Source organism: Zalophus californianus, chromosome 1, assembly GCF_009762305.2.
Source record: "Zalophus californianus isolate mZalCal1 chromosome 1, mZalCal1.pri.v2, whole genome shotgun sequence".
In the NCBI taxonomy this organism is placed as follows: Eukaryota; Metazoa; Chordata; class Mammalia; order Carnivora; family Otariidae; genus Zalophus; species Zalophus californianus.
Genome location: NC_045595.1, coordinates 20,164,252 through 20,188,759, shown reverse-complemented (window position 1 = coordinate 20,188,759; position 24,508 = coordinate 20,164,252). Strand labels below are relative to the sequence as shown.

The 24,508-nt window shown below is 38.2% G+C and overlaps 1 protein-coding gene across 4 annotated transcripts in view; it reads left to right on the top strand.

The window, feature by feature from the left end:
* DCAF1 (DDB1 and CUL4 associated factor 1) overlaps positions 1 to 24,508 on the top strand; it is a 72,894-nt gene that overhangs the window by 12,331 nt on the left and 36,055 nt on the right. For all 4 annotated transcript variants that reach the window (XR_003517808.1, XM_027581684.1, XM_027581685.1 and 1 more), the window contains exons 2-11: positions 2,358 to 2,475; positions 7,668 to 7,744; positions 9,884 to 9,957; positions 12,065 to 12,178; positions 14,416 to 14,553; positions 15,756 to 16,268; positions 16,588 to 16,689; positions 20,479 to 20,637; positions 22,728 to 22,907; positions 23,978 to 24,187. Coding sequence is in view for 3 of the 4 variants with exons in the window: in XM_027581684.1 (XP_027437485.1) it covers positions 2,366 to 2,475; positions 7,668 to 7,744; positions 9,884 to 9,957; positions 12,065 to 12,178; positions 14,416 to 14,553; positions 15,756 to 16,268; positions 16,588 to 16,689; positions 20,479 to 20,637; positions 22,728 to 22,907; positions 23,978 to 24,187 (1,677 nt within the window). In the remaining variant the exon portion in view is untranslated. The remainder of the gene's footprint in view (positions 1 to 2,357; positions 2,476 to 7,667; positions 7,745 to 9,883; positions 9,958 to 12,064; positions 12,179 to 14,415; positions 14,554 to 15,755; positions 16,269 to 16,587; positions 16,690 to 20,478; positions 20,638 to 22,727; positions 22,908 to 23,977; positions 24,188 to 24,508) is intronic.

The window sequence follows — 24,508 nt, the reverse complement described above, 5'->3', positions numbered from 1 at the left end:
TTAAACATTCTATTAGAGTTCACCAGTAAAGCCATCTCTCTCTTACACTTTTAGGATGTATCTTAAGAGCTTAATTTTGCTGTTAACTTCTTTGCACAGTTTTTAGATCTTTATCATAAAATGCCCCCACTCTTCCCCCACAGTATTCCTCAAGATTGTCAAGGTCATGAAAAACAAGGAACAACTCAAAAACTATCATAGACCAAAGTACATGAGGGAGACATGACACCTAAATGCAGTGTAGTATCCTGGATGAGTTCTTGGAACAGAAAAAGGACATGGATGGAAAACCAGTGAAATCTGAATCAAGTTGAGTTTTGTTAATGATAATATACCAACGTTGGGTTTCTTAATTTTGACATTATTCCACTATAAAATAATACGATGGCATTAGGGGAAACTGAACTGGGAAAGGGGTATATGTGAATTCTAATACCTTTGCAACTTTCTTGTAAATCTAAAATTATTCCAAATAAGTTTATTTTAAAAAATGCATAGTTAGTTGATTGCAGTCAAAAGTACAGCCTGGATTTTTAAGTTAAAGTCAGAGGTCCGCATTAGTCACACCTGCAGCATTTCCTTTTCTGACTCTAGCTAGAAAGACTGAAAATGTGGATTCTTCTCTGTAGAAAAGAAGGCTTAAAATTAAAAAAAAAAAAAAAATTTTTTTTTGAAACACTTATTGTCCTTGGGTGACATGAATCACTGTTCACTATTAGAATTGCCTCTACTTTATTAAAACACAAATGTTTACATTTTAGAGAGTTGGTGGTATCTTTCACAAGTATTTCCTTTGGTCTTATGGTAGGTATCTTTAGAAGAGTCAGTAATAATCCTAGATCCGCCAGTAATCTCTTTCTAGTGTTAGACTGTTTTTATAGAATTGTTGCTGTTTCTGTGAAAATACAAATTTTGCATGGAAGGTCTGACATTTTGATCCTAAGACTGCTTTGACAGAGAAGTTGATCTGTAAACCATCTAAACATTTGGGTCTCGTTTATCCCTTTTGGAGCCCCTTATAAATAAACCTCTTTTCCTCATGTGGATTTCTCAGGCGGCTCCTGCAAAGCTTGTCTCAGCTCCCTGTCCTTCTATATCCCTGGGCTGACCACTCAACCCAACAACTTCTCTATCTCCAGCCTCTCATGCTCCTTCTAGGAAATCAGCTGTGAGAGAGGTTAGGAAGCCTGAAGGACAAATGGGTTTATAATTATAATGCTTCTTCTAAACTTTCATGATACCCACTTTAGTTCTTGGCCTTTTGTTAAGAATTGACAGGGACGGGGCACCTGGGTGGCTCAGTCGATTAAATGTCTGCCTTTGGCTCAGGTCATGATCCCGGGGTCCTGGGATGGAGCCCCACATCAGGCTCCCTGCTCAGCGGGGATCCTGCTTCTCCCTCTCCCCCTGCTTGTGCTCTCTCACACTTGCTCTCTCTCTCAAATAAATACTTAAAAAAAAAATTGACAGGGACATATTATTTATCTTTCATAGAACTTTCCTCCAAAGACTTAGAAGAGCAGAAGATTTTGGGGAGTAATTTTTGCTACATATTCTACTAAAGAAAGTAGCTTCAAAGTTTTGGACCTCAGAGATCTAGAGTAGGGATTTGTGTGTGTGTGTGTGTGTGGTATGTAGGTGTATGCACTTTTAAAAAAAAGATTATAATAATTTTTAGAGTGGGGGAGTGGCAGAGGGGGAAGGAGAGGGAGGGAGAATCCGAAGCCAATTCCTCGCTCATCAGTGCAGGGCTTGATCCCATGACTGGGAGATCATGACCTGAACCGAAACCAAGAGTCAAACGCTTAACCCACTGAGCCATCCAGGTGCCCCAGGTGTATGCATTTTTTTTTTAAAGATTTTATTGATTTATTCATGACAGAGAGAGAGAGAGAGAGAGAGGCAGAGGGAGAAGCAGGCTCCCAAGGAGCAGGGAGCCCAACACGGGACTCGATCCCAGGACCCTGGGATCATGACCCGAGCCGAAGGCAGACGCTTAACCATCTGAGCCACCCAGGCGCCGCAGGTGTATGCATTTTTGAGGAGCGAAAGAGACCCTAGCTTTTTGTTTCTTAGAGGGGTTCCTGATCCTAGAAAGGGTGAGAGTCACGATTTTGATCCAGTTCCTTGTCTCAGTTGACAGTTGAGCAAACCGAGGTTGGGAGGGGGTGAAAGGACTTGAAGAAGAGTATCCTGGCTCCCAATGCTGGGTTTCAAAATTATCTGAAGGGTCTGGGAGTTAAGTTTTTTGTTGCTTACTCATCCCTCTTCTCCCCCTTCTCACTTTTCTGTAGGAAGCATGTCAGGTTTATTTGCCTGTGTTCATATGTTATTTATGTATATTTTTGATTCCTTAGGCCAAGCCATGACTACAGTAGCGGTGCATGTAGACTCCAAAGCTGAGCTCACTACCCTGCTGGAGCAGTGGGAAAAGGAACATGGCAGTGGACAGGACATGGTACCTATCCTTACCAGGTATGAACAATTATGTTTTTTTAGAAATTAATTTGAAAAAAGGGAAAAATTGGAGGATAGTAGGGGAACATTTTCATCTTGACTGAATTCTAAATCCATTTTTTTCTTTCAGAACTAGTCTTTATCTCACTACTTCTTGAAACTCTTTCTTACTTTTCTTCTCAGACTGTTGGTCCTTATTCTCCTATGTAGTTTCTTCTCTTGTCTGTGTTTCACCCTTAGGGTTTTGTTGGTGGTTCTTTTTTCTCTTCACCCTAAATATTCTACCTAGATAGTTTCATTCCTATCCATGATTTAAAACATTATTCTTAGGTTAACTTTCAAATCATTATTTCTACTTCAGATCCCTCTTTTTAAAAATTTCAGACCTTTTTCTCAGCTGCTTAGTGTACACATCTTTACCTGGCTATTTGCAGACACCTGAACATACCATGTCTACAATAGAGCTTATCATCTTCATTCTGCTTCCTTTCTCATTCACCGTTTGTGCTTTTGTACTCTCCACTTTGGTGTGCAGTGTCTTCTTATACTAACACAGTTTAGTCCCCAGGCCCTGAGGATTTCTGCTTTCTCTTCTTCCCCATTCCCCCTTACACTTCCTTCGTTAGATACTGATCATGTTTTGACTGGCCTCTTAGGCAGTGTGAATTTTCTCTCCATCTCCAGTTTACCATCTTCTAATATATCCTCCTCTTTGCTGAAACAGTCCTCTTATACACAAATCTGATTGTCATACCTTTGATCATACCTCTTCTCTGGCTCTATTTTTCTTACAGAATATTTTCCTATACTCTATTTTGGAGTGGCCTACAAAGCCAATTATTTATTTATTTTATTTACTTATTTTTTTAAAGGTTTTATTAATTTTTTTTGACAGAGAGACAGCTAGAGAGGGAACACAAGCAGGGGGAGTAGGAGAGGGAGAAGCAGGACCCTGGGATCATCACCTGAGCTAAAGGCAGATGCTTAACGACTGAGCCTCCCAGGCGCCCCTATGAAGCCATTTATGATTTGGCCTCTACCTCTTTTTTCTGCCTCATAGTGTTAGTCTTCTTCAGTAAGGAATAGTACCATATTTTCTAATGTCTGTGTGCCTTTACCCTTGCTGTTCCTTTGGCCTGAAATGCCTTTCCTTGGTATGTCTGTCTGCCTGGCAAACTCTCATCCTTTCGAGAAGCAGTTTGAGAATCAGGTCTGTAAAACTCTCTGACTTTGACATCCCCAGGTAGGTTTGGGCACTCCTTCTTTTTTTCTTTTTTAATACTCCAGTCTTTCGTGTGTGTGTGTGTGTGTGTGAACTCTTAACCAAATTGTACTATATTTTTTTTTTTTGGCATGTGTTATTTCACTAAATTGTAAGGTTTTTTTTTTTTTTAAATTATAAGTTTTTTTAAAGACAGGTACTATACCTTTTTATTGGTGTCTCCTCAGACAATGACTTGTGCATGCCTGGTACATAGCAACTGTGTGGGACATAATTTTCCTGAATGATGTGTGAAACAGGAGAGTGAAAAATAAAGGCCGGAGAGGGATGCCCATGGTTTTTCTAAGGAGGCGGTTACTGGAACATGGGGATCTTTAACATTTAATCTTTGATATAGCAAAGAGAAAGGCGTTTTGTTTGTGCAATGATGTATTCTAGAGGAATAAAGAGAACTATGATCTTATGAAAGTTTAAGTGGGGATAAATGCTTTGTTGCTCTCGATACATGGGGAACATGTAAAAAATACATTTTTTTTAGAAACAGGATTATTGCTTACTGGTGGAACGTGGGTTTTAATTTGTAGAGGCAGTAGAGATTAAGAACTACTAATCACAAGATACTTGAAATGCAGCCACAGTGAATTTAAAGAATCTAAGTATTGTGCAGTTAAAATGTGATTATTGGTGTGACTGTGAGAGGAGAGAGTCATAAATAGGGATGTTAATGTTAGTGGTAGGTTCACTTAATTGGAAAAAATATTTATTGAGTACATATACTAAAGATAGTGTTTTATTTCCAAGATTATTTCACATCCATAATCATATTTGACCCTCAACTTTGTCACTGTGCTATGATACTCAGTAGTGTAAAGCCTAAAGTAGAGGGGCTCTGTCTTCAAGGAGATAACTGTCTGGGAGGCAACTAACAGATATGAAACAATGAAAAGTAGTACAAATTAGTATATAATGAGGTGCTAAATTGGGCAGTATGATTCCTAAATATTGCATGGGTTATGAAAATGGAAAGAACTTGAATGACTCGGTTTCTTTTATTCACTCAACAAATATTTGAGGACCTTTTGTGTGTGGGGACTGTCAGATACTTCCCTGAACCTAATTTCCTCATTTGTCACTAAAAGTATTACTGAGAGCTACATTGTTAAATGACAGCCATCCTTGGAGCTACTTGCAAAAACAACATAGCCAGATAGTGGAAAGCTAAGCTTGAAATTTTGGCTTTTAACTTCTAACTCCACTTAGGAGTGGTACATCCAGTACAGGATGTGGTAAAGGTTTTTTGGAATAGGGACTTGAAAGATGGTAGAATACAGCTTGTTGAAAAGCAGAGAGTCAGGTTTTCTAGGAAAAGTGAAAAATGTGACTGAAAAAAGCATTGAGGGGAGAAGGAACTGGGATATGTTTTTGTGGCAGTGAGGAAATGGGCCTCACCAGAGTGGAGAATGAATATACGGTGGGAATGGAAAATAAAGTTACATGGAGCAGGATCTTTAAAAGATTTTTAAGGTTAGACAGGAAGTGTTAAGAGATAGTAAAAGGAATTAAAAGTATAGTTTATTTTAGAAAGGTGCAATTTCTATCATCCAGATTGTGGGTGTGTTCACTGAATATTTCCTAAAGTCCTTTCACATGTCTATTGTCTCTCCCTTACCCCTCCCCCACCTCTACTGGCTGCAGGTGTAGGTGTTTTGGTATATTCCTTGAAAAGCAATGAATTTCAGGCTTGCCTATTCTTTTATTGGCCATAAATTTCATGATTTTTTGATAGTTTTCCTAAGAAAAATGTGTGTGGCTTTTTATAACTTTGACTTTTTATTTATTGTTATATTATCTATTATAATTATTTTTTATAAAGATTTTTATTTATTTATTGAGAGAGAGAGAGAGAATGGTAGAGAGAGAGCATGAGAGGGAAGAAGGTCAGAGGGAGAGGCAGACTCCCTGCTGAGCAGGGAGCCCGATGCGGGACTCGATCCTGGGACTCCAGGATCATGACCTGAGCTGAAGGCAGTCGCTTAACCAACTGAGCCACCCAGGCACCCTATATTATCTATTATAATCAAGCCTTTGACTTGATTCTGTGAAAAGGAACTGGCATTGGGCCAAGCTGTGTGAGCATTACCCAGGTTCTATGGTTTGTTTTTTTATATTACTTAGATATATACTGTACAGTACTCTGCTTGATGGATTCTTTACTTGCAAAATTTATCACCTTCGTCAAGTTAAACAACTTGAGTTCTGCCTCCAGAAGGCTCCTTCCTATCCTGTCCCAGTCAAATCTACCTTAAATTGTTTTTCTGTTTGTTTTTGATTCTCAGTTTTCATTGTAACAATACTTAATTAGCTCTCACATGTCAGGTTTTATTTTAAGCAGAGAACATATATTACTTTAAACCTCAAGGAAACTCTATAAGATTTATTTAACAGATGAGGCATAGAAAGGTTAAGTAACTTGACCAGAGTCACACACAGTGGAAGAAGTGTGATTTGAATCCTGGCCAGCTGGCTCCAGAATCTTTTAACTTCCACTGTGCTATATTGCTTAGTTTCAACAGAACTTCAACAGAAGTTATTGGTAGATCTTACAATGTGTAATTGTAAACATATTTTGTGTGGTAGCCCTTTGTGGCAAAGTGAATTTTCAGAGTTTAAAGGGAAGGGTAGAAAAGTAGAAATATTTTTGAGCCTTAATAGGGAAAAATATGCCAGAGTAGGCAAGAGCTTTTGCAGGGAGCTTAGCTTTTAAGACTAAAAGTATCGTTTTGTTTTTGTTTCTTTTGTTTTTTTTAAAGACTTTATTTATTTGAGAGAGGGAGAGCACAGAGGGAAAGTGAGAGGGAGAAACAGACTCCCTGCTGAGTAGAGAGCCTGATGTGGGGCTTGATCCCAAGACCCTGAGATCATGACCTGAGCTGAAGGCAGATGCTTAACCCGTTGAACCACCATAGGAAGTATGGTTTTGTGGACGTAAAACATATAGGAGAGTTTGAGTCAGGACAGAGCATTGTAGAGGTTGGAGAGTATGATAACCTTGTATTAGATTGTCATTATAATAGGTTAAAATGTCATTCTTGCTTAGGGTGTTCAAAAATGTGATTTTTCTTGTTTCAAAAAGCATGAATAAAAAAAGAGTTGATACACGCAACAAACAACATGGATCACAAAATATGCTGAACTAAAGAAGCCAGTTATGAAAAGAGTCTATATGATTCCATTTGTATGACATTCTAGAACAGGCAAAACTAATCTTTGGTCAGAGAAAGCAGATAATTGGTTGCTTGGGGTAGGGGTGGGAGCTTAGGTGGGGGGAAAGAATGTTACAGACTGAAGTAATAGCACTTAGGTCCTGAAACAGTTATGAACTTGGGCTCTTTGGAGAGCAGAGAAAGCCATATGACTGAAGCTTAATGAAGGGAGAATGGAGAATAGAAGTCAGAGATGCAGACAGAAGCTGGGTTAGTGTAAGCCATGACATATTTGGGTATAATTGAAGTTATTGTGGTAAATCATTGGAAGTTGGAGAATGAATTTTGTGTCAAGCACTGAAGCAAGAAGTTAGGGAAAAGGCTATTGCAAGTAGTTTAGGCAATTGATGGTGTTCTGGGCAAGGATAGGAGTGGTCAAGATTGAAAGAAACGATTGAAGTCAGGAAATACTTTGTAGGTAGAGCTGACAGGAATTATTGTTGTGGGGAATGAGAAGAAAAGGTTTTAATGATAACTCCTAGGCTCCTGAGGGGATGGTAGTGCTATTTTTTTGAGACCAGAAAGTGGAGAGAAGAATGTGTTTGGGAGTGGAAATTGTTTTATGAGATGGTTGTTTAGATCTCTGTGTTCATCGGGAAAATATCTTTTTTCTAACTTTTTGTTTTTATTTCACAGCTTGATTTGTTGAATTGACTATATTGTAGGTGGTGGTACATTTTTTAGTATGCTTGTCTAGAGTTGACCCTGTCTTCCCTTTGTGCTAGGATGTCTGAATTGATTGAAAAAGAAACTGAAGAATATCGTAAGGGAGATCCAGACCCATTTGATGACCGACATCCTGGTGAGACCTGTGTTCTCTTAAGCCTGACTCTAATTTTCTAACAAAAGAAAATAGCTTAATAGGAAAATTTACAATTGAAATAACATTTTTCCTGTTAGGTTGTAAGATCATCTAATTGTTAAAATATTGCTCAAGGTGGGGGTAGTGAGGAAATATAAATTCCTGGAAAAATTGAAATATTTGTAATGTTTACATATCAAATAGAAGATAACTAACTTCAAGGAACTAAATTATGTAGGTATACCTTACTGACACCATTGGTATGTTACTTAAAAAGGGAAAAATGTTCTCCCTTTCTGACTTTTAACCCCAAAGAGGTTATCCTTTGTGTCTTCATCTTTCAAACAACAGTTTGAAACAGTTATGAACTTGGATTCTTTCAAGGAGAAAAATCCTTTTACTAATGAGGAAATGTAGTTTAAAATGCATTCAGTGCCTTGTTTTCAGTTATGAAATTGATACTTGGAACGTTGAATAATAAACAGGTTTCTTAATGTCTGCTTTAGTATTTCATCAGCTAAAGTATGCCATTTCATGTTAATTTGGCTTATTTTGGGCTAATTAGAATCATGACAATCCAGTCTGCTTTGGCATGGAATTTGGTATGATACAGAGCTATATGAGACTTGAGACTTTGCCATTTTATGTTTTCTCTAAGGTGGAGTACCAGTGGGCAAAGCTTAAATCATATATGGGCCCATGCTGCATATAAATTTTCTCTGTGTAAGGTCAAAAGCAGTCCTTTGTGGAAAAAAGAGATAGATATTGTATGTGGAGAGATATGAGAATGAGTGGGACTTATAAAAATAACATAAGTACCCTGATCGGTACAGGGTTAAATTCTATCTCTTAGACTTTGTTTTCAAATATAAGTAAGCTAGGCATTTCAGATTGAGTGTCCAGTTATTTATGTGATACCTGTTCCTTTGTCCTAGCATCCCCACTTGTGACTTTAGAGTATTATTCACCTATTTAATTCTTCAGTAAAGCAGTCAGAGCATGAAGAAGTACAAATGTGAATGTGAAATAAGAAGTTAATGTATGGGGTTATGAAAATAATTAAAAGAGAGATCATGTTTAGTGACCTTGGAAAGGCCTTGGAAAGGATGAAATGGTAATGAAGAAGAAGGGAGAGACAGAATGATACACTTTTTTTCAGTAGAAAATTTAAAGACTCTTTTCCTCCCTACCTCTTACGTTAAGTAATATTTGTCATTAGGCATAATTTCTGTTCATAAAAAAGGTGTCAGTTTCATCTTTTATAAACAAAATTAGGTAATCCGAGGTCCTCAGCTAGTTTATATGATACCATTCTGTAACTTTTCCTTTTGTGATTTACTTTGGAATACTAATTACAGCTTGGTAGAAACTTTGAATTAGAAGCTCACTCTTTTCTTCATCCTGAATTGTATCCTTTGACTAAATTTGCCACTCTAATGATCTTAAAGGAAAATTAAAATAGATGGTATCTGCTTTAAAAACCAATAATTTTCCCAGTCATTAAATAATTCTTTTACCTTTAGGCTGTGTATTGAGTAGATCCTTAGGTTCCTGGCCTGGAAAGTTAAGATGGCCAAGGTTACCATATCTTTAGAGTTGGCAGTTGCTTAGTGGGATTCCCCTCCTGAGCCCTGCCCCCACAACCTCGGGTATCAATACAGGCTTGAGGCTTCATCTCTGGTATGTTGGCATTATAGTTGAAAGGGATTTTGGACTTGGAGTCTTATCTCCTCCAGTCCACCCGTCAAAAGAAGTTTTGCTTCCTACATTAATCTGTCAGGGAAATCAGGGTTTTTCTTTCTCTTAAGTCTCCTTTATGATTCTTTTTTAGACCTTGTGTACTGTAATGCTGGTGTGGGTCTAGTGCACATTTATGTAATTTAGCATTGCTGTGTAGGCAATTTGCTGGGAGATGGGAAAGTTAGAGAGCAGTGTCTCAAGTTTTTATATTGTCACTTTTAATTTTAGAGCATGTTTCTTATGAAATCTAATTCATCAAAAGAATCTTTTGTTTCCTTTTATTTTTGCAGCATTTTAATAGTTCTTGTAACAACCCAGGTGCCTTTCCAGAGGTTTAACTTGCTTGACTGGGATGACTTACTTATTCCTTATTTGTTCCTCCCCTCTTCTTTTTGGTAGGTCGAGCTGATCCAGAGTGTATGCTGGGCCACTTGCTGAGAATACTCTTCAAGAATGATGATTTCATGAATGCAGTAGGTTTGCTTCTTATTTTTCTCCAGAGATTATCATCAGCAGACGCTATACCTTTATTGTTTGTAAATAGTTTGCTTTCTCCTGTGGTCTTGACAGAACTGAGAATAGAGTGGGTAGATTTTTTTTTTTGGTATTGGTTCAATGAGATAAGCATCCTGGATTTCTTTCTTACTAAAGTCCTGGTTGTAGCCAAGGTGTTTTCTTTTTGGTGTGTACTTCGTTGAGTTGAATATCGGTAAGGACTCACAAGGCATCTGTGCTCATCCCTTTGGCAAGATGATTTTAAGCTTGGGAATATAGACATTTTCTTGGGTTTCTGAATAGAAAACTAAGAGTGATACATGAGGCATGATTCTGCACTGACACTGGTGTGTGCATTGGGCATGTGGAGGGAGAGAAAGATACCTTCCCTAACTCTGGGCTGTTGAGAAGTAAATGAGCAGGGCAAATACATCTAGTGTTCACAGCTCCTGAGACATAGTAATCGTTCAGTAAGTTGTAGCTGTTAGGTTTGTTTTTTGGAGGCCGGAGTGCATGATGCTTGGAAGCATGGGTCTTGGGGTCCACGTTTGGGGTTTAAATGCAGCTTCACTGTTCACTGATGGTTTGATCCTGAGGCAACTTAAGCCTCTAACAACCTTCATTTTCTCCAAGCTTTATTTTCTTAATCTATAAGATAGGGATGATAGTTCTTACATTTAAAAATGTTTTTGTAATCTTTGACTGAAATTAATTACGAAAAGTGCTTAGCACAGAACCTGGTACATGAGGGCTAAGTATTAGCTATTATTATTGTGTGTATTGTATTAACTCCCAAATTTATTTCTCAGTCACTAGTGTCTTTTCTGTACCTCAGATCATTTCCAGCTGCCTTCTAGGTATTTCCACCTGGATATCCTCCGCAGGCACCTTGAATTCCACATGTCTAATTGTTTGCTCTACACTCTGTTTCTCTTGTTCTCTAGCTCAGTAATGATGTCCTTTTCTAGACAGCTAGAAGTTATCCTTTATTTTTCCAAGCTCTCTTATTCAGTGAACTTACAGGTCTTATCATTCCCATTCCATTAACCTTCACAAATCCCTCCACTTCTTTCTGCACTTGTTGCCAGACCTTAGTTTAGCCACTACCATCTCTCTCTTGGCTATCCCTCTTAACTGATTTATCATCTTGTCTTGTTCTCCTTCAACCTAGTCACTTTACAGCCCAGAAATATTTCTAAAATGCAAAAAGTGATGGCACCCTTTTGCTTACAGTCCATTAGTGGTTTCCTGTTGCTCTCAAGATAAATTTTAAATTCCTCAGTTTGAAATACAAACCCAATATCTCTCTCTGGCCTTTGTCCTCTCAATTTTAAGTTCTTGCCCTTTGGCTCTTCTCTCCTCCCTACTACTCCTTAGCTACTCCTGCTTGTCCTTTACATTCTGGCTTAGAATCCCTTCCCCTCTAAAGTCTTCTCTGATTCTTCTGTGGGAGTTTGTGTGGCCTCCTTCAGGCTTCTGTAGCATCCTGTACTCAGTGATATTTGTTTTTCCAACTGTCACCTCTGTTGGATTATGAACCCTTTGATGGTGGGACTGCGTCTTATTCACTGATGTTTACCCAGCACAAAACACAGTGTCAGTTAGTAGTGGAGATTCAGTAGTATTTGAGCGCTAAAATGAAAGTTTTATTAATACGTTTACATGTACTTATAATTTATGTATAATATTAAATATATTTATAGTATAATTACAAAATTCAGTTTTTCATTAACCATTGTCAAGAATGGGAAGGGGTTATCTTGCCCTGCTTTATCCTTCTAAAAAAGTGTATGTAAGAATAGGGGTAAAAAAAATACGGAGTGATTTCTTCTTGATACTCTTTAAGCTTTAATTCTGTAGCTGCTGATTTGTTGTTTTTTTGGGGGGGGTTTGATTTTAAAGCTACAGAAGAAATAATATATCCCATCATGGCTCAGCAGGATCCTGTTTATAAAGGTTTAATTAGTAATCGTTAGTTCTTAATACTCCTGAGGCGAGTGATGGGAATATATTAAGGGTGTATTAGACTTCATTAATTTTACTGTGTTGAATTTCAGATGAAAATTATTCCTCCGTTTTTTATAGCTGGTGAACGCATATGTGATGACAAGCCGAGAGCCCCCTTTAAACACTGCAGCTTGCAGACTCCTACTGGACATCATGCCAGGGCTGGAAACTGCTGTTGTCTTTCAAGAAAAGGTATTTACTAAAAAGAAAAGTCATTTTATTTTTAAATTGAATGTCGATCTGTTTGATTTGTCTTTGCTAAAATAATTATAGAATTCTTTGACAATAGTAATATGTTGTAGAAATATAAGAAATCAAGATAAGCAATAAGAAAAATTTAAGGATAACTTTTCATGCTGCTTAGGTGCTATAGTATTTCTTAAAATCTTAAGATCATATGTTTTTAGAATGGTTTTATGATCTTATTCAAACTCTTATTCTTGATGAGTTGTCTTCGTTAGTGAGGAAGGAATTTCTGCCTTGAGGAAGCCCATTCTCTTGGTGGTATTTATTTTTTAATTTTTAATTCTTTTTCTTTTGGGTGGTATTTAATATTTGCTTAATATTTGAAGACTTGTTTTGTGTTGTGTTTTATGCTAGGTGTTGGTAATATTTTGTCATCAAGATGGGAGCTTACATTCACATAATGTATTTGGGAAGACAGACACAAATAAACTGATAATTTCAAATAAGAATAAGTACTATGAAGACCAGAAAATGATAATTTGATAGTGACTGTGTGTGTGTGTGTGTACTTTAAACGTCAAAAATTAGTTGCTCTATTTTTAGAAGTAATATAGGTATTTTGTTCTCAGCATTAAAAATTTGCACATGGCTTTCTTTTTTTTCCCCCAAGATATTAAAATTTAATTTTTTGAAACAGTCTGGAAGTCTTAGTGTAGTTCAATGTATAAATCAAATGAAAGATTTGGAAGTAGATTTTCATTTAACTTTTAAGAAAATTTTATTACAGAATTGTATCACAGAAAGTCTTTTAGAGAATAACGTTGTGTAATTAATGCTATAATTTGCAGTACTGTATACAGACTAGATTTAAAAATCTCCAGTTAGTTTACCATTGTGGGATACCAAAAAAATCTATATGCTTGTCAGAAATATTTTAATATGAATTCTTTTGAAAACCATGATGGCAAATGAAACGTTTATAGCAGTGTATTTGTATATGCAAGATTTGTAGAAGATTAACAGATGATTTTACTCTGCTTTGTAAAAGTTTCCTGGTTGTCATTATAGGAAAATCATCTCTGGTTCTTTATAGTTTCATCGTTGTGTATTTAGAATGAAGTGAATACCCTTTGGATGTCAGAAACACTGAGGGATATTTTGAACAATAAAGTTTTCTGCAGTTTAAGAACAGCTTTGTTTCTTGTTCTTTTTTTTTTTTTAAGAGAGGGGGAGAGAGGGGAGAGAGAATCCCAAGCAGGCTCCATGCTGGGCATAGAGCATGATGCAGGGCTTGGATCTTACAATCCTGAGATCATGACCTGAGCTGAGATTGAGAGTCAGATGCCCAACCAGTTGAGCCACCCAGGCACCCCAACAGTTTTGTTTATTAATAACTGATTTCTTTTGGGAGAAGTGAATTATTAAGGAAAATCATAGGAAAATTAGATAGGAAATAACATAACCTTGAATCCAGTGTCCTAGAATACAGATTACAAACTTCTTTGACATTGTGAGACCTTACTGTTGGATTACATGATAATCTTTATCCTTCAGAAGTATCCTATGCAAATTTTTTGGTGTGAATCAATATTTTACTTCTTTAAAAAACATGTAATTATAGCTGGTAAATTAATGAGTTGGAAATCATTATTTTTGGACGGATTGTCTACTGGTGTTTCACAAAGCTAGGTTTAAGACTCATTGCTTTAGTGTTTTGCAAACTTTGTGAAACATACTATGTTTTTACATGCAACCCATTGCATATATGTATGAAAAAGAACTTTCTTGAACATTGTTTATTCTTTGTGTTTATTCTTTAGCTTGAATTTTATTTATTTATTTATTTATTTATTTTTAAGATTTTATTAATTTGACAGAGACATAGTGAGAGGGAACACAAGCAGGGGGAGTGAGAGAGGGAGAAGCAGGCTTCCCGCAGAGCAGGCAGCCTGATGCAGGGCTCGATCCCAGGACGCTGGGATCATGACCTGAGCTGAAGGCAGACACTTAAGGACTGAGCCACCCAGGTGCCCCTTTAGCTTGAATTTTAATGACTAGGAATCTTATTCACAGATGCACAGATATTTTAACTAAGCCACTTGGACACTTAGTTTACTTGCATTTTTTAATCTTAGCAACACAAATATTTAAAATTTTTTTTTCCACAAGACTGGAATCTGTTTATATCTTTAATTATGAAAATGGTCTTTGCTGAATTGTACTGTTTCATTTCTTTACTGTAGGAGGGAATCGTTGAGAATCTTTTCAAATGGGCCCGAGAGGCTGATCAGCCATTGAGGACGTATTCTACTGGACTGTTAGGAGGTGCTATGGAGAATCAAGATATTGCTGCCAACTATAGGGATGAGAATTCACAGCTGGTAAGGACTATGTTAGAATTACTTTCTGTATAAGATGGGAGAGTATTCACAAGTTCTTTCTTGCTACCTGAACTCAAATAGGTAGCTCTTATTCATTACCTTGTACTGCAGTATAGCTATAGTTTTGACATTTCAAGATTACTTTTCACAAGTTTTGATTTTACTTTTTTTAACTTGACAACATTTTTCATCTTGTCAAGGATCATGATAGTTTATACTAGGTAAAGAATAGTACCATTCCCTTTCTTTTCCCAACATTTGGATTATGAAAATTTTCAAATATATAGCAAAATAGAATTTTACAGAGAACAGCTGTATACATACTACTTAAATTGTTTGTGAACATTTTACTAACTGTATACCCATCCATCCACCATTCCTTTTTTTTTTTATGTAGTTCAAAGTAAATCGCAGATAATTTCTCTCTCTTTTTTTTAAAACTAAGCATAATACTACATTTTAGTGTTGTTTCAAAAAATAAGTACTTAAAAAATGAAAAAGTGGTGAACTTGAAAAATAGATTATGTAATTATGTAGGTGGCAGTATCTAACAATACAATTTACAACAGGTACAAGTTTGAGAAGTCTTCATCATGTTTTTTTTAAGTCAGGTTTATTGGGGTATAATTTACATAGAGTAAAATTCACTTTTTTTTTTTCCCTTCTTAATGTCCATTACCCAATTACCCCATTCCCCCATCTCTCTCCCCTCCAGGAACCCTCATTTTGTTTCCTATGATTAAGAGTCTCTTATGGGTTGTCTCCCTCTCTGACTTCATCTTGTTTTATTTTTTTCCTCTCTTCCCCTATGATCATGTGTTTTGTTTCTTAAATTCCACATACTTCATGTTTTATTTTCAAAGACACTTTTAAAAAAAATCATAGATATGTCTGGTATTTGCCTCTTCAGGTGTGATGGTCCAGCCTAACTTGATCCAGATAGATCAGTTGTGAATGATGTGTGATGTGCAAATGTGGTTTGGGTTTTCTGGGACATTTTATGAGGAATGAGACTTTTAGCTCTTGATTATTTCATCAAGCTATAGGAATCAGATCAAAATATTGATCAAATCTTTACCATTTCTAGATATTGAGATAACTGTGAAGATTTAGTTCTCCTTAAATGGAAATAAGATTTATTTATTGAGAATCATTTAAATCACTTAAATTAAGATGTCTTTTATTCCAATATCTGTTGATAGGTGGCAATTGTACTTCGAAGATTGAGGGAGCTGCAGCTTCAGGAAGTGGCTTTGCGGCAAGAAAACAAGCGTCCCAGCCCACGAAAGCTCTCCTCTGAACCTCTTTTGCCTCTGGATGAAGAAGCTGTGGATATGGACTATGGCGATATGGCTGTAGATGTAGTGGATGGTGAACAAGAGGAAGCCTCCGGGGACATGGAGATCTCCTTCCATCTTGATTCAGGTCACAAGACCAGTAGTAGAGTGAACTCAGCAGCCAAACCTGAAGAAGGAGGATTGAGGAAAAACAAGGCAGCAAAACAGGGTGACAGAGAGAATTTTAGGAAAGCCAAGCAGAAGTTAGGTTTCTCAACGTCTGATCCAGATCGCATGTTTGTTGAGCTGTCTAATAGCAGCTGGTCAGAAATGTCACCTTGGGTGATTGGCACCAATTATACCCTTTATCCTATGACTCCTGCTATTGAGCAGCGACTTATTCTACAATATTTGACCCCCCTAGGAGAATATCAGGAGGTAAGCTTATTGGAAAGAATACCGTGTTCACACTTTGGGATTATTGTGCTTATTTCTGAGATATTTTATGGTAGCATTTTATACTTTGATATGTTTTTACTGTAATACAGAAAAGTCTTTGCCCCAAACTGGTGAAGTCTTATGCCACTGGTAAAGTCTTAGGTCACTTCTGATGCAGGTCTATTTGATAAAAGTGTGTATGTTTATAAAGGAGTGGGGGAGAGGTACCTCATTTTTAAAAATCTTCTGTCCTCATAGTGGAATAGGAAATACGGGAAAATAAAGGCAGTGTTAAGATTTATTTTTGTCTTCATTTTAGTTACTTCCCATATTCATGCAACTTGGATCACGGGAATTGATGATGTTCTATATTGACCTGAAACAGACTAATGATGTCCTGCTTACATTTGAGGCCCTTAAGGTAAAATTCTTTTTTTTTTTTAAGATTTTATTTTTACATAATCTTTACAACTCAGTGTGGGGCTTGAACCCACAGCCCTGAGGTCAAGAGTCGCATGCTCCACTGACAGCCAGCCAGGTGCCCCACTCAGGGTAAAAATTCCCTTTTTTTTTTTTTTTAAATATTTAATTTATTCATTTCACAGAGAGAACACAGGCAGGGGGAGCAGCAGGGAGAGGTAGAAGGAGAAGCAGGCTCCCCGCTGAGCAAGGACTCCCCCCCTCCGCCCAGGTGGGGCTCCATCCCAGGACCCCAGGATCATGACCTGAGTCGAAGGCAGATGCTTAACCAACTGAACCACCCAGGCGCCCCAGAATTCTTTAAAAGTATTATGTACTGACCGTTTTATTGACATGGATGTACCCATGTGTTTCTCTATGTAGCATCTCTGGGTTTTATTGCTCAGGGCATTTCTATTGCCAGATTTGTCAAAATAGCAACAAATGAAAATTTCTTATTTAGATAGAAAAGATGAGGCTTACCAGGTGCCTTCACAAAAATTCAGGGGTCAGTCCTAGGGGATTGAATATTCATGTAGAACCTGGATCTAAATGTGGGAGTGGCCTCAGTTATTGTTGTTGAATAGGAATGGAAAACTGTGTGTAGTACCTTATATCCTACTACTTTTTAAATTTTACCCCTGTGAGCCAGCATCACTTTTTCTGAATTCTTAATTTTATATATATATATATATATATATATATATATATATATACACACTGTGTGATACTAGATTATCTAGAGTGAACAAAATATAAATCAGAAAATGAGCAAAGAAATAAAGGCAGACCCCAATTCAGTAGAGGTAAATGATTTCTTAGGTTGCAGAAGCATTAAATATGGGAGGGCAGGTTAGTCTAGCCCACTATGATGATAAAGGTAATCTGAATGAAGAGAGAGAAGTTGAATGAATAACAGTGTGGCTGTCATATAGTTCCACCAAGCAGGTAACTTTATGAACAGAAGTACCTTTCTGTGCTGTTTATAATATTAAGATGAATAAATCAAGTTTCTATGGTTTGGTTAAGAGAGACCATTTATGGGGTGCCTGGGTGGCTCAGTCATTAAGTGTCTGCCTTCGGCTCAGGTCATGATCCCAGGGTCTGGGATCAAGCCCTGCATAGGGCTGCCTCCTGCTCAGTGGGAAGCCTGCTTCTCCCTCTCCCTCTCCCACTCCCCCTGCTTGTGTTCCCTCTCTCGCTGGGTCTCTGTCAAATAAATATGTAAAATCCTTTAAAAAAAAAAGGTACCGTTTATGATTTCTTTTAGGTATTATAGATGTTGTGAAAAAAGTGTGGGGTACAAAGGAAGGGGTGGCTTCTTCTTCCTGAGAAATGTTTCCAGAAAACACCTCTGAAAAAGAAATGATGCTCCCTCTGGTTCTTTAAAGTTACAACTTCAAGGAAAAAAAAGTTACAGCTTTATTCTTGATATTCCAGAGCTGTGCTGTCCAATAAAAGTTTTAGTAATGATGGAAATTTTCTGTGTCTCTGCTATTCAATACAGTGTCTACTGGCTGTATGAGCACTTAAAATGTAGCCAGTGCCACTGAGGTTTGAATTTTTATCTTAATTTTAATTTAATTAGCCACATGTGGCCAATGATTACTGCATTGGACAGCACAGTTCCAGAGTATTTTGAAATGAAATAGAAATGAGGAAAATTGCCTTTCGGGTCCCAGAAATTTTAAATTTGGAGGAGGTCAGGTATACACTGGAGTAATACATATTTCTATGTGTGGATGCAGCGAGTGTGTGTGTAAATTCATTATGCTTTGAACAATGAAGCTGGAGGTCAGAATTCTCTCCAGTCCAAAGGTTTTGCTATCCAATGCAGCATCCTGTCCTGAATAGGATAGAGTGGGAGAAGGGATTTGGACAGTTGCTATATCTATAGGTTATATATGAGGAATTATAATGGGTGTCATTATTCAACTGTTTCCATGCAGCGTCATATAAAGGATTAAAGAAAATGAAATAAGGGTGAATAGGGAAAAATCACAAAAGAGATCTTTCTTATGGGGAAATAATACTGTAGATGGGACACCTGGGTGGCTCAGTCAGTTGAGCATCTGACTCTTGGTTTCGGCTCAGGTCGTGATCTCAGGGTTGTGAGATAGAGCCTTGTGTCAGTTTTGTGCTTGGTGTGGAGTCTGTTTCAGATCCCCCCCCCTTTCTGCTTCTCCCCCGGCTTGGGCTCTCTTTTTTTCTCAAATAAGTAAATAAATAAAACTTTAAAAAAGTAATGTAGAAGGATGTGTACTCTTTTATTCAAAAGGAAGACTCAGCTGTATAGGAAGAGGGACAGGTATTGAAGTTAGTAGAAACAAAATGGATTAAAATAGTAATTAGAAGAACCTGCCCTTATATGGAGATACAACATAAGGAGAGAAAATAGGATCTGCTTACACTAATGAAGTGATCTAGATTATAGGCTTTGTATTGGTAAAGGTTGAGCCTGCTTACTCTGTTTTCCTACCTACCTATCCTGGCAGTGGAACTGCCACTTTATGGTAGTGACATGTGAAAAGCTACATGCAGGTGGCCTAAGGGTTGGAGGGGAACCGTTAACGTGGTTTAGCTACTTCTTGGGGGATGGACTTGTGTAACCAATAAAAAGAGTAAAGAGGGAAGGGATTGGAATTACATATAAGGATTAGTCTGAATATGGGTGTTGAGAGAACTTCTGAAGAAGATACATGCCTGTTGTTTTTGCCATTGACCTTGTCAAGATTTGTATCAAATTCCGTACTTGCCAGTCTGTGTCTATATTTTGTGCTTTTGTCACCACCCAGAAGACACCTTGGTAGGAGAAACAGGAGGGGGAGCTTTAGTTCTTCTGAGGCCCTGTCCACATTAGCCTGGGTTCAGAGTCATCAAGTAGCCTGCTGCTTGCATTGTACTTCCTGCCTTTAAAATTGCCCAAAAGATCAGGGCCATCCAGAAGATCAGGTCCACCCGGAGATGCTAGTGGGAATTGAACAGGAAGTTAACAAAGCTTTAAAGATAACAAACTTTTTTTCTTTTTAAGATTTATTTATTTGAGAGAGAGCGCATGTGAGTGTGTGAGAGAGCGAGCAGGCGGAGGGGCATAGAGAGGGAGAGAAGCAGACTTCCCGCTGAGCAGTGAGCAAGACACAGGGCTCCATCCCAGATCCCACGGGAGCCTGAGATCACGACCTGAGCTGAAATCAATAGTTGACCCTTAAACTACTGAGCCATCCAGTCGTCCCTAAAGATAACAAACTTTTAAAGGTCAATTTAAGGTGCCTTCTGATAAATTTCAAAAATGTACTAGTTTTGGTAATTTACTGAAGATGGCGTTTGGAGTTGAATATATTTGGGGTCAGTAAAAAGAAGACAAAGTTTGTCATTATATTAGATGATGAGTCAGTGACTGAGCCAAAACTAGAATATAGAGCTGATTATGAAGGTTAAAAATCCTTTAGGGAAGCTATGTAATAATAAAATGGTAATGGAATTATATGTTATTATTTATAGAAGTATTTTTCATTTCTTGTTTTTCACCTTTGGGAAAACCTTTGGTATTAGAAGGGAGTGTTAAGAAATCTTAAGAGTTTTTTGGATTTTTGGGTTTCCTTTCATCAATACTGGTTTTACTTCTGTTTTGAGGGAGCGGTTGTTTACCTCAGAGGATTCCTGTTATTTAGCAGCTTGATTTAATATTTTGTGAAGAGATTTTGTGATTATTCTGGATTGTTTCACAGTAACATGTGTCCTCTTTGCTTAGCACCTTGCATCTCTCCTGCTCCATAACAAGTTTGCCACAGAATTTGTTGCACATGGTGGAGTACAGAAATTACTGGAAATTCCTCGTCCTTCTATGGCTGCAACTGGTGTATCCATGTGCTTGTATTACCTGTCCTACAACCAGGATGCCATGGAAAGAGTAAGTACAGTCTGTTTAGGGTATGGAAATGGAATTGGGTGGGGAGACACTCTAGCACATTCACAGAATGACTTTTGGGTAAGAAAAAATGAGTAGTTGGAGTAAATTTTATTTTTATTTTTTTTAAAGATTTATCCATTTATAATAGTACATGCAAGGGGGAGGAGGGGCAGAGGGAAGGGGAAAGAGAATCTTCAAGCAGACTTCCTCCTGAGCTTGGAGCCGCTCTGGGGCTCAAATTCCAGGACCCTGAGATCATGACCTAAGCCGAAACCAAGAGTTGGATGCTTAACTGACTTAGCCACCCAGGCACCTCTTGGAGTAAATTTTAATGAAAGAAGCAAAGAGCGGGGCACCTGGGTGGCTCAGTTGTTAAGCATCTGCCTTTGGCTCAGGTCATGATCCCAGGGTGCTGGGATCAAGCCCCATATAGGGCTCCCTGCTCAGCGGGAAGCCTGCTTCTCCCTCCCCTACTTCCCCTGCTTGTGTTCCTGCTCTCGCTGTCTCTCTCTCTCTCTAATAAATAAAATCTTAAAAAAAAAAAAGCAAAGAGCATGAATATATGACCTTTAGAAAGCATTCTAAAGTGTAAAATTGTTGGGGCGACTGGGTGGCTTAGTTGTTAAGCATCTGCCTTTGACTTGGGTCATGATCCCAGGGTTCTGGGATCCTTCCTGCTCAGCGGGAAGCCTGCTCCCTTTACTACTCCCCCTGCTTGTGTTCCCTCTCTCACTGTATCTCTCTCTGTGAAATAGATAAAATCTTAAAAAAAATAAATGTAAAATTGTTTACAAAAGGTCATTTTTCCCCGTTTTTTTACTCTGTGAATAAAAACAAGCAAGATAAATTGAGGTCTAGGGGCTTTATTTAGTTTTTGCCATTTCTGTTGAATTAGTATTAGTTTTGGGGCTCTTTTCAAGCATCCCTCATGAAGTTCTATTTTGCATTTTGAGTCATTTTGTTTTAAAAACAGTAGATGAGGCTTTGTGTATGTTAACAAATAACGTGTGGTGGAGATGATAAAATAATTCCAGTTGTTCTTCGGGCTCCAGAGGTTCCCCATTTGGTTCTTCTGTTTTTCCAGCTACTTTTTTATTTAGTGATAAAAAAAATTATGAGTTAACATTTGGAAAAATAATGGGTCCCTAGACACACCTAGGGAAGCTCTTATCATTTCTGTGCTTGGAATATTTTTCTAATATTCCATGTGGTATGGCTTTTCTGGTGGAGTGAAGTTGGTAAATTCTTCTTGGGCTATGTCTTGGTTCATCTTTGCATATTAATAAGGTAAGTTTTAGTTTTAATTTTTTTCCTTGAGATCAACATTATGCAAAGATATATAGTCTTGAGAATAGTAACCTAATCTGTGGATGTATATACAGAATTAATTATGGCTAAGGTAAAAATAAAAAGTGAACCTGGGCAGTGCTTTAGAATTCATTGCTAAGAGACATCAGAATGTGTGTGAAATGAATCAGTGAGTGTTGGATAGACTTTAGTATCAGAAGACCCAGTTACTTTTATCACCCTGGGGGAGTCACCCCCAGGAGTCCCTGGGGAAGTCTCTCTGAGCTTCTTTCTCTTTATTTTTTTTTAAAAGATTTTATTTATTTGAGAGAGAGACAGAGAACAAGCAGGGGCAGAGGGAGAAGGAGAAGTAGGCTCCCCACTGAGCAGGGAGCCTGAGACACGGGGCTTGGTCCCATGACACTGGGATCATGACCTGAGCCGAAGGCAGCCGCTTAACTGAGCCACCCAGGCACCCCTCTTCCTCATCTTTTAAGGGGGAATCCTAATACTTATGGAACCAAGCACTGAGATCATTAAAGGATGTAAATATTTGCAAAATTTGGCACTCAATAAATATAGCTCAGACTTAAGTATGTATCTAAATTTGGGTTTTCAGGTTTGGAATAGATTGTTACAGAATTTCATCTGTTAAACCTTAAGCTTTAAACTCACAATGACTGGATCAGTAATGAACATTGCATTCTGCAAAAATACCTAGCTATACTGGTGAATTTTTCATGCCTTTTGAAGGTTCCTTTGCCTCAAATTTTAAAAAATTATGTTTTATTTATTTTTTGCAGGTTTGTATGCATCCCCACAATGTTCTGTCTGATGTGGTGAACTATACCCTGTGGTTAATGGAATGTTCTCATGCCTCAGGATGCTGCCATGCTACCATGTTTTTCTCAATTTGCTTCTCCTTCCGGGCTGTGTTGGAGCTCTTTGACCGCTATGATGGTCTTCGTCGTCTGGTGAATTTGGTGAGGTTCTCAATGGCTTCTCTTTGTGAGGAATAGGGGTCCTGCTTCTCTTTGTTGCCTTTCAGTAGTGTTGGAGGGAGGAAACTTTTTTTCTTTGAGATTTCATTTATAAGTAGTCTCTACACCCAGTGTGGGACTTGATCATATGTTCCACCAAGTGAGCCATCCAGGTACCCTGAGAGGAAGCTTTTGACTGGAGGAATTTTGCTGTCATTCTTTGTGAATGAAGTCTTTTTCCTCCCTGCATTCACAAGTTTCTCTTCCTCTTAAGTGGTTAGAGGACTCTGTGCCATTGTAGACTTGTCTTGAATATAGAAATCTCATAGGGGGAATTGTGTTGTTAATCTTGATCTTCCTAAAAGCAGCGGTTTTGCGCCAGAATGTCTTTCAACATGTTTAAAAAGCTATGTAACTTTTCTTTTTTTTTAAGATTTATTTAATTTAGAGAGAGAGTGCATGTGTGCGAGTAGGGGGAGGGACAGAGGGGGAGAGAGAGAGAATCCCAAGTAGACTCTGTGCTGAGCACAAAGCCCAACATGGGCCTCAATCTCCCGACCCATGAGATCATGACCAATGATCCCGACCCATGAGATCATGAGCTGAAACCAAGAGTCGGATGCTTAACTGACTGAGCCACCCACACACCCCAAGCTATGTAATTTTTCAATAACTGTTTATTTTCAGGGACGCCTGGGTGGCTCAGTCGGTTAAGCGTCTCCCTTCAGCTCAGGTCATGATCCCAGGGTCCTGGGATCAAGTCCCACATCAGGCTCCTTGCTCAGCGGGGAGCCTGCTTCTCCCTCTGCCTGCTGGTCTCCCTGCTCTCTCTCTCTCTCGCTCACTGTCTCTCTCAAATAAATAAATAAAATATATATTTTTTTAAAAACACTTTATCTTCAATAACTGGTTTGCTTTCATATGGCTACTCTTAGCATGTTGTGTAGACAGATTAGCTTTGATGTTTGTCAGTGTTGTTGAGCATAAACATTTACTGTAATCCTTTTCTTCCTTTTACTTTTTTTGTTTTTCCCTTGCTCCCCTTTTGCCCCATTCTGTCTCTTTCTTAATAGATCAGTACTTTGGAGATTCTAAATTTGGAAGACCAGGGTGCACTTCTGAGCGATGATGAAATATTTGCCAGCCGCCAAACTGGGAAACACACCTGCATGGCCTTGCGCAAGTACTTTGAGGCCCACCTGGCCATTAAATTGGAACAAGTGAAGCAGTCACTTCAGAGGACTGAGGGTGGCATTCTCGTCCATCCTCAACCCCCGTACAAGGTGAGAGGATCTTGTCTTTTTTTTTATTTTTTTATTTGAGAGAGAATGAGAGAGAGCACGAGAGGGAAGAGGGTCAGAGGGAGAAGCAGACTACCTGCTGAGCGGGGAGCCCGATGTGGGACTCGATCCTGGGACTCCAGGATCATAACCCGAGCCGAAGGCAGTTGCCCCATCAACTGAGCCACCCAGGCGCCCGAGGACCTTGTCTTAAAAGGGAAAGTTGTTAGCTCTCCATAGTGTATTAGGCCTGAAACTCATTCAGATCAGTGTGGCATGTCCAGTGTGGGATGTCCATTGTTGGATTATAATTGCCCTGTGTGG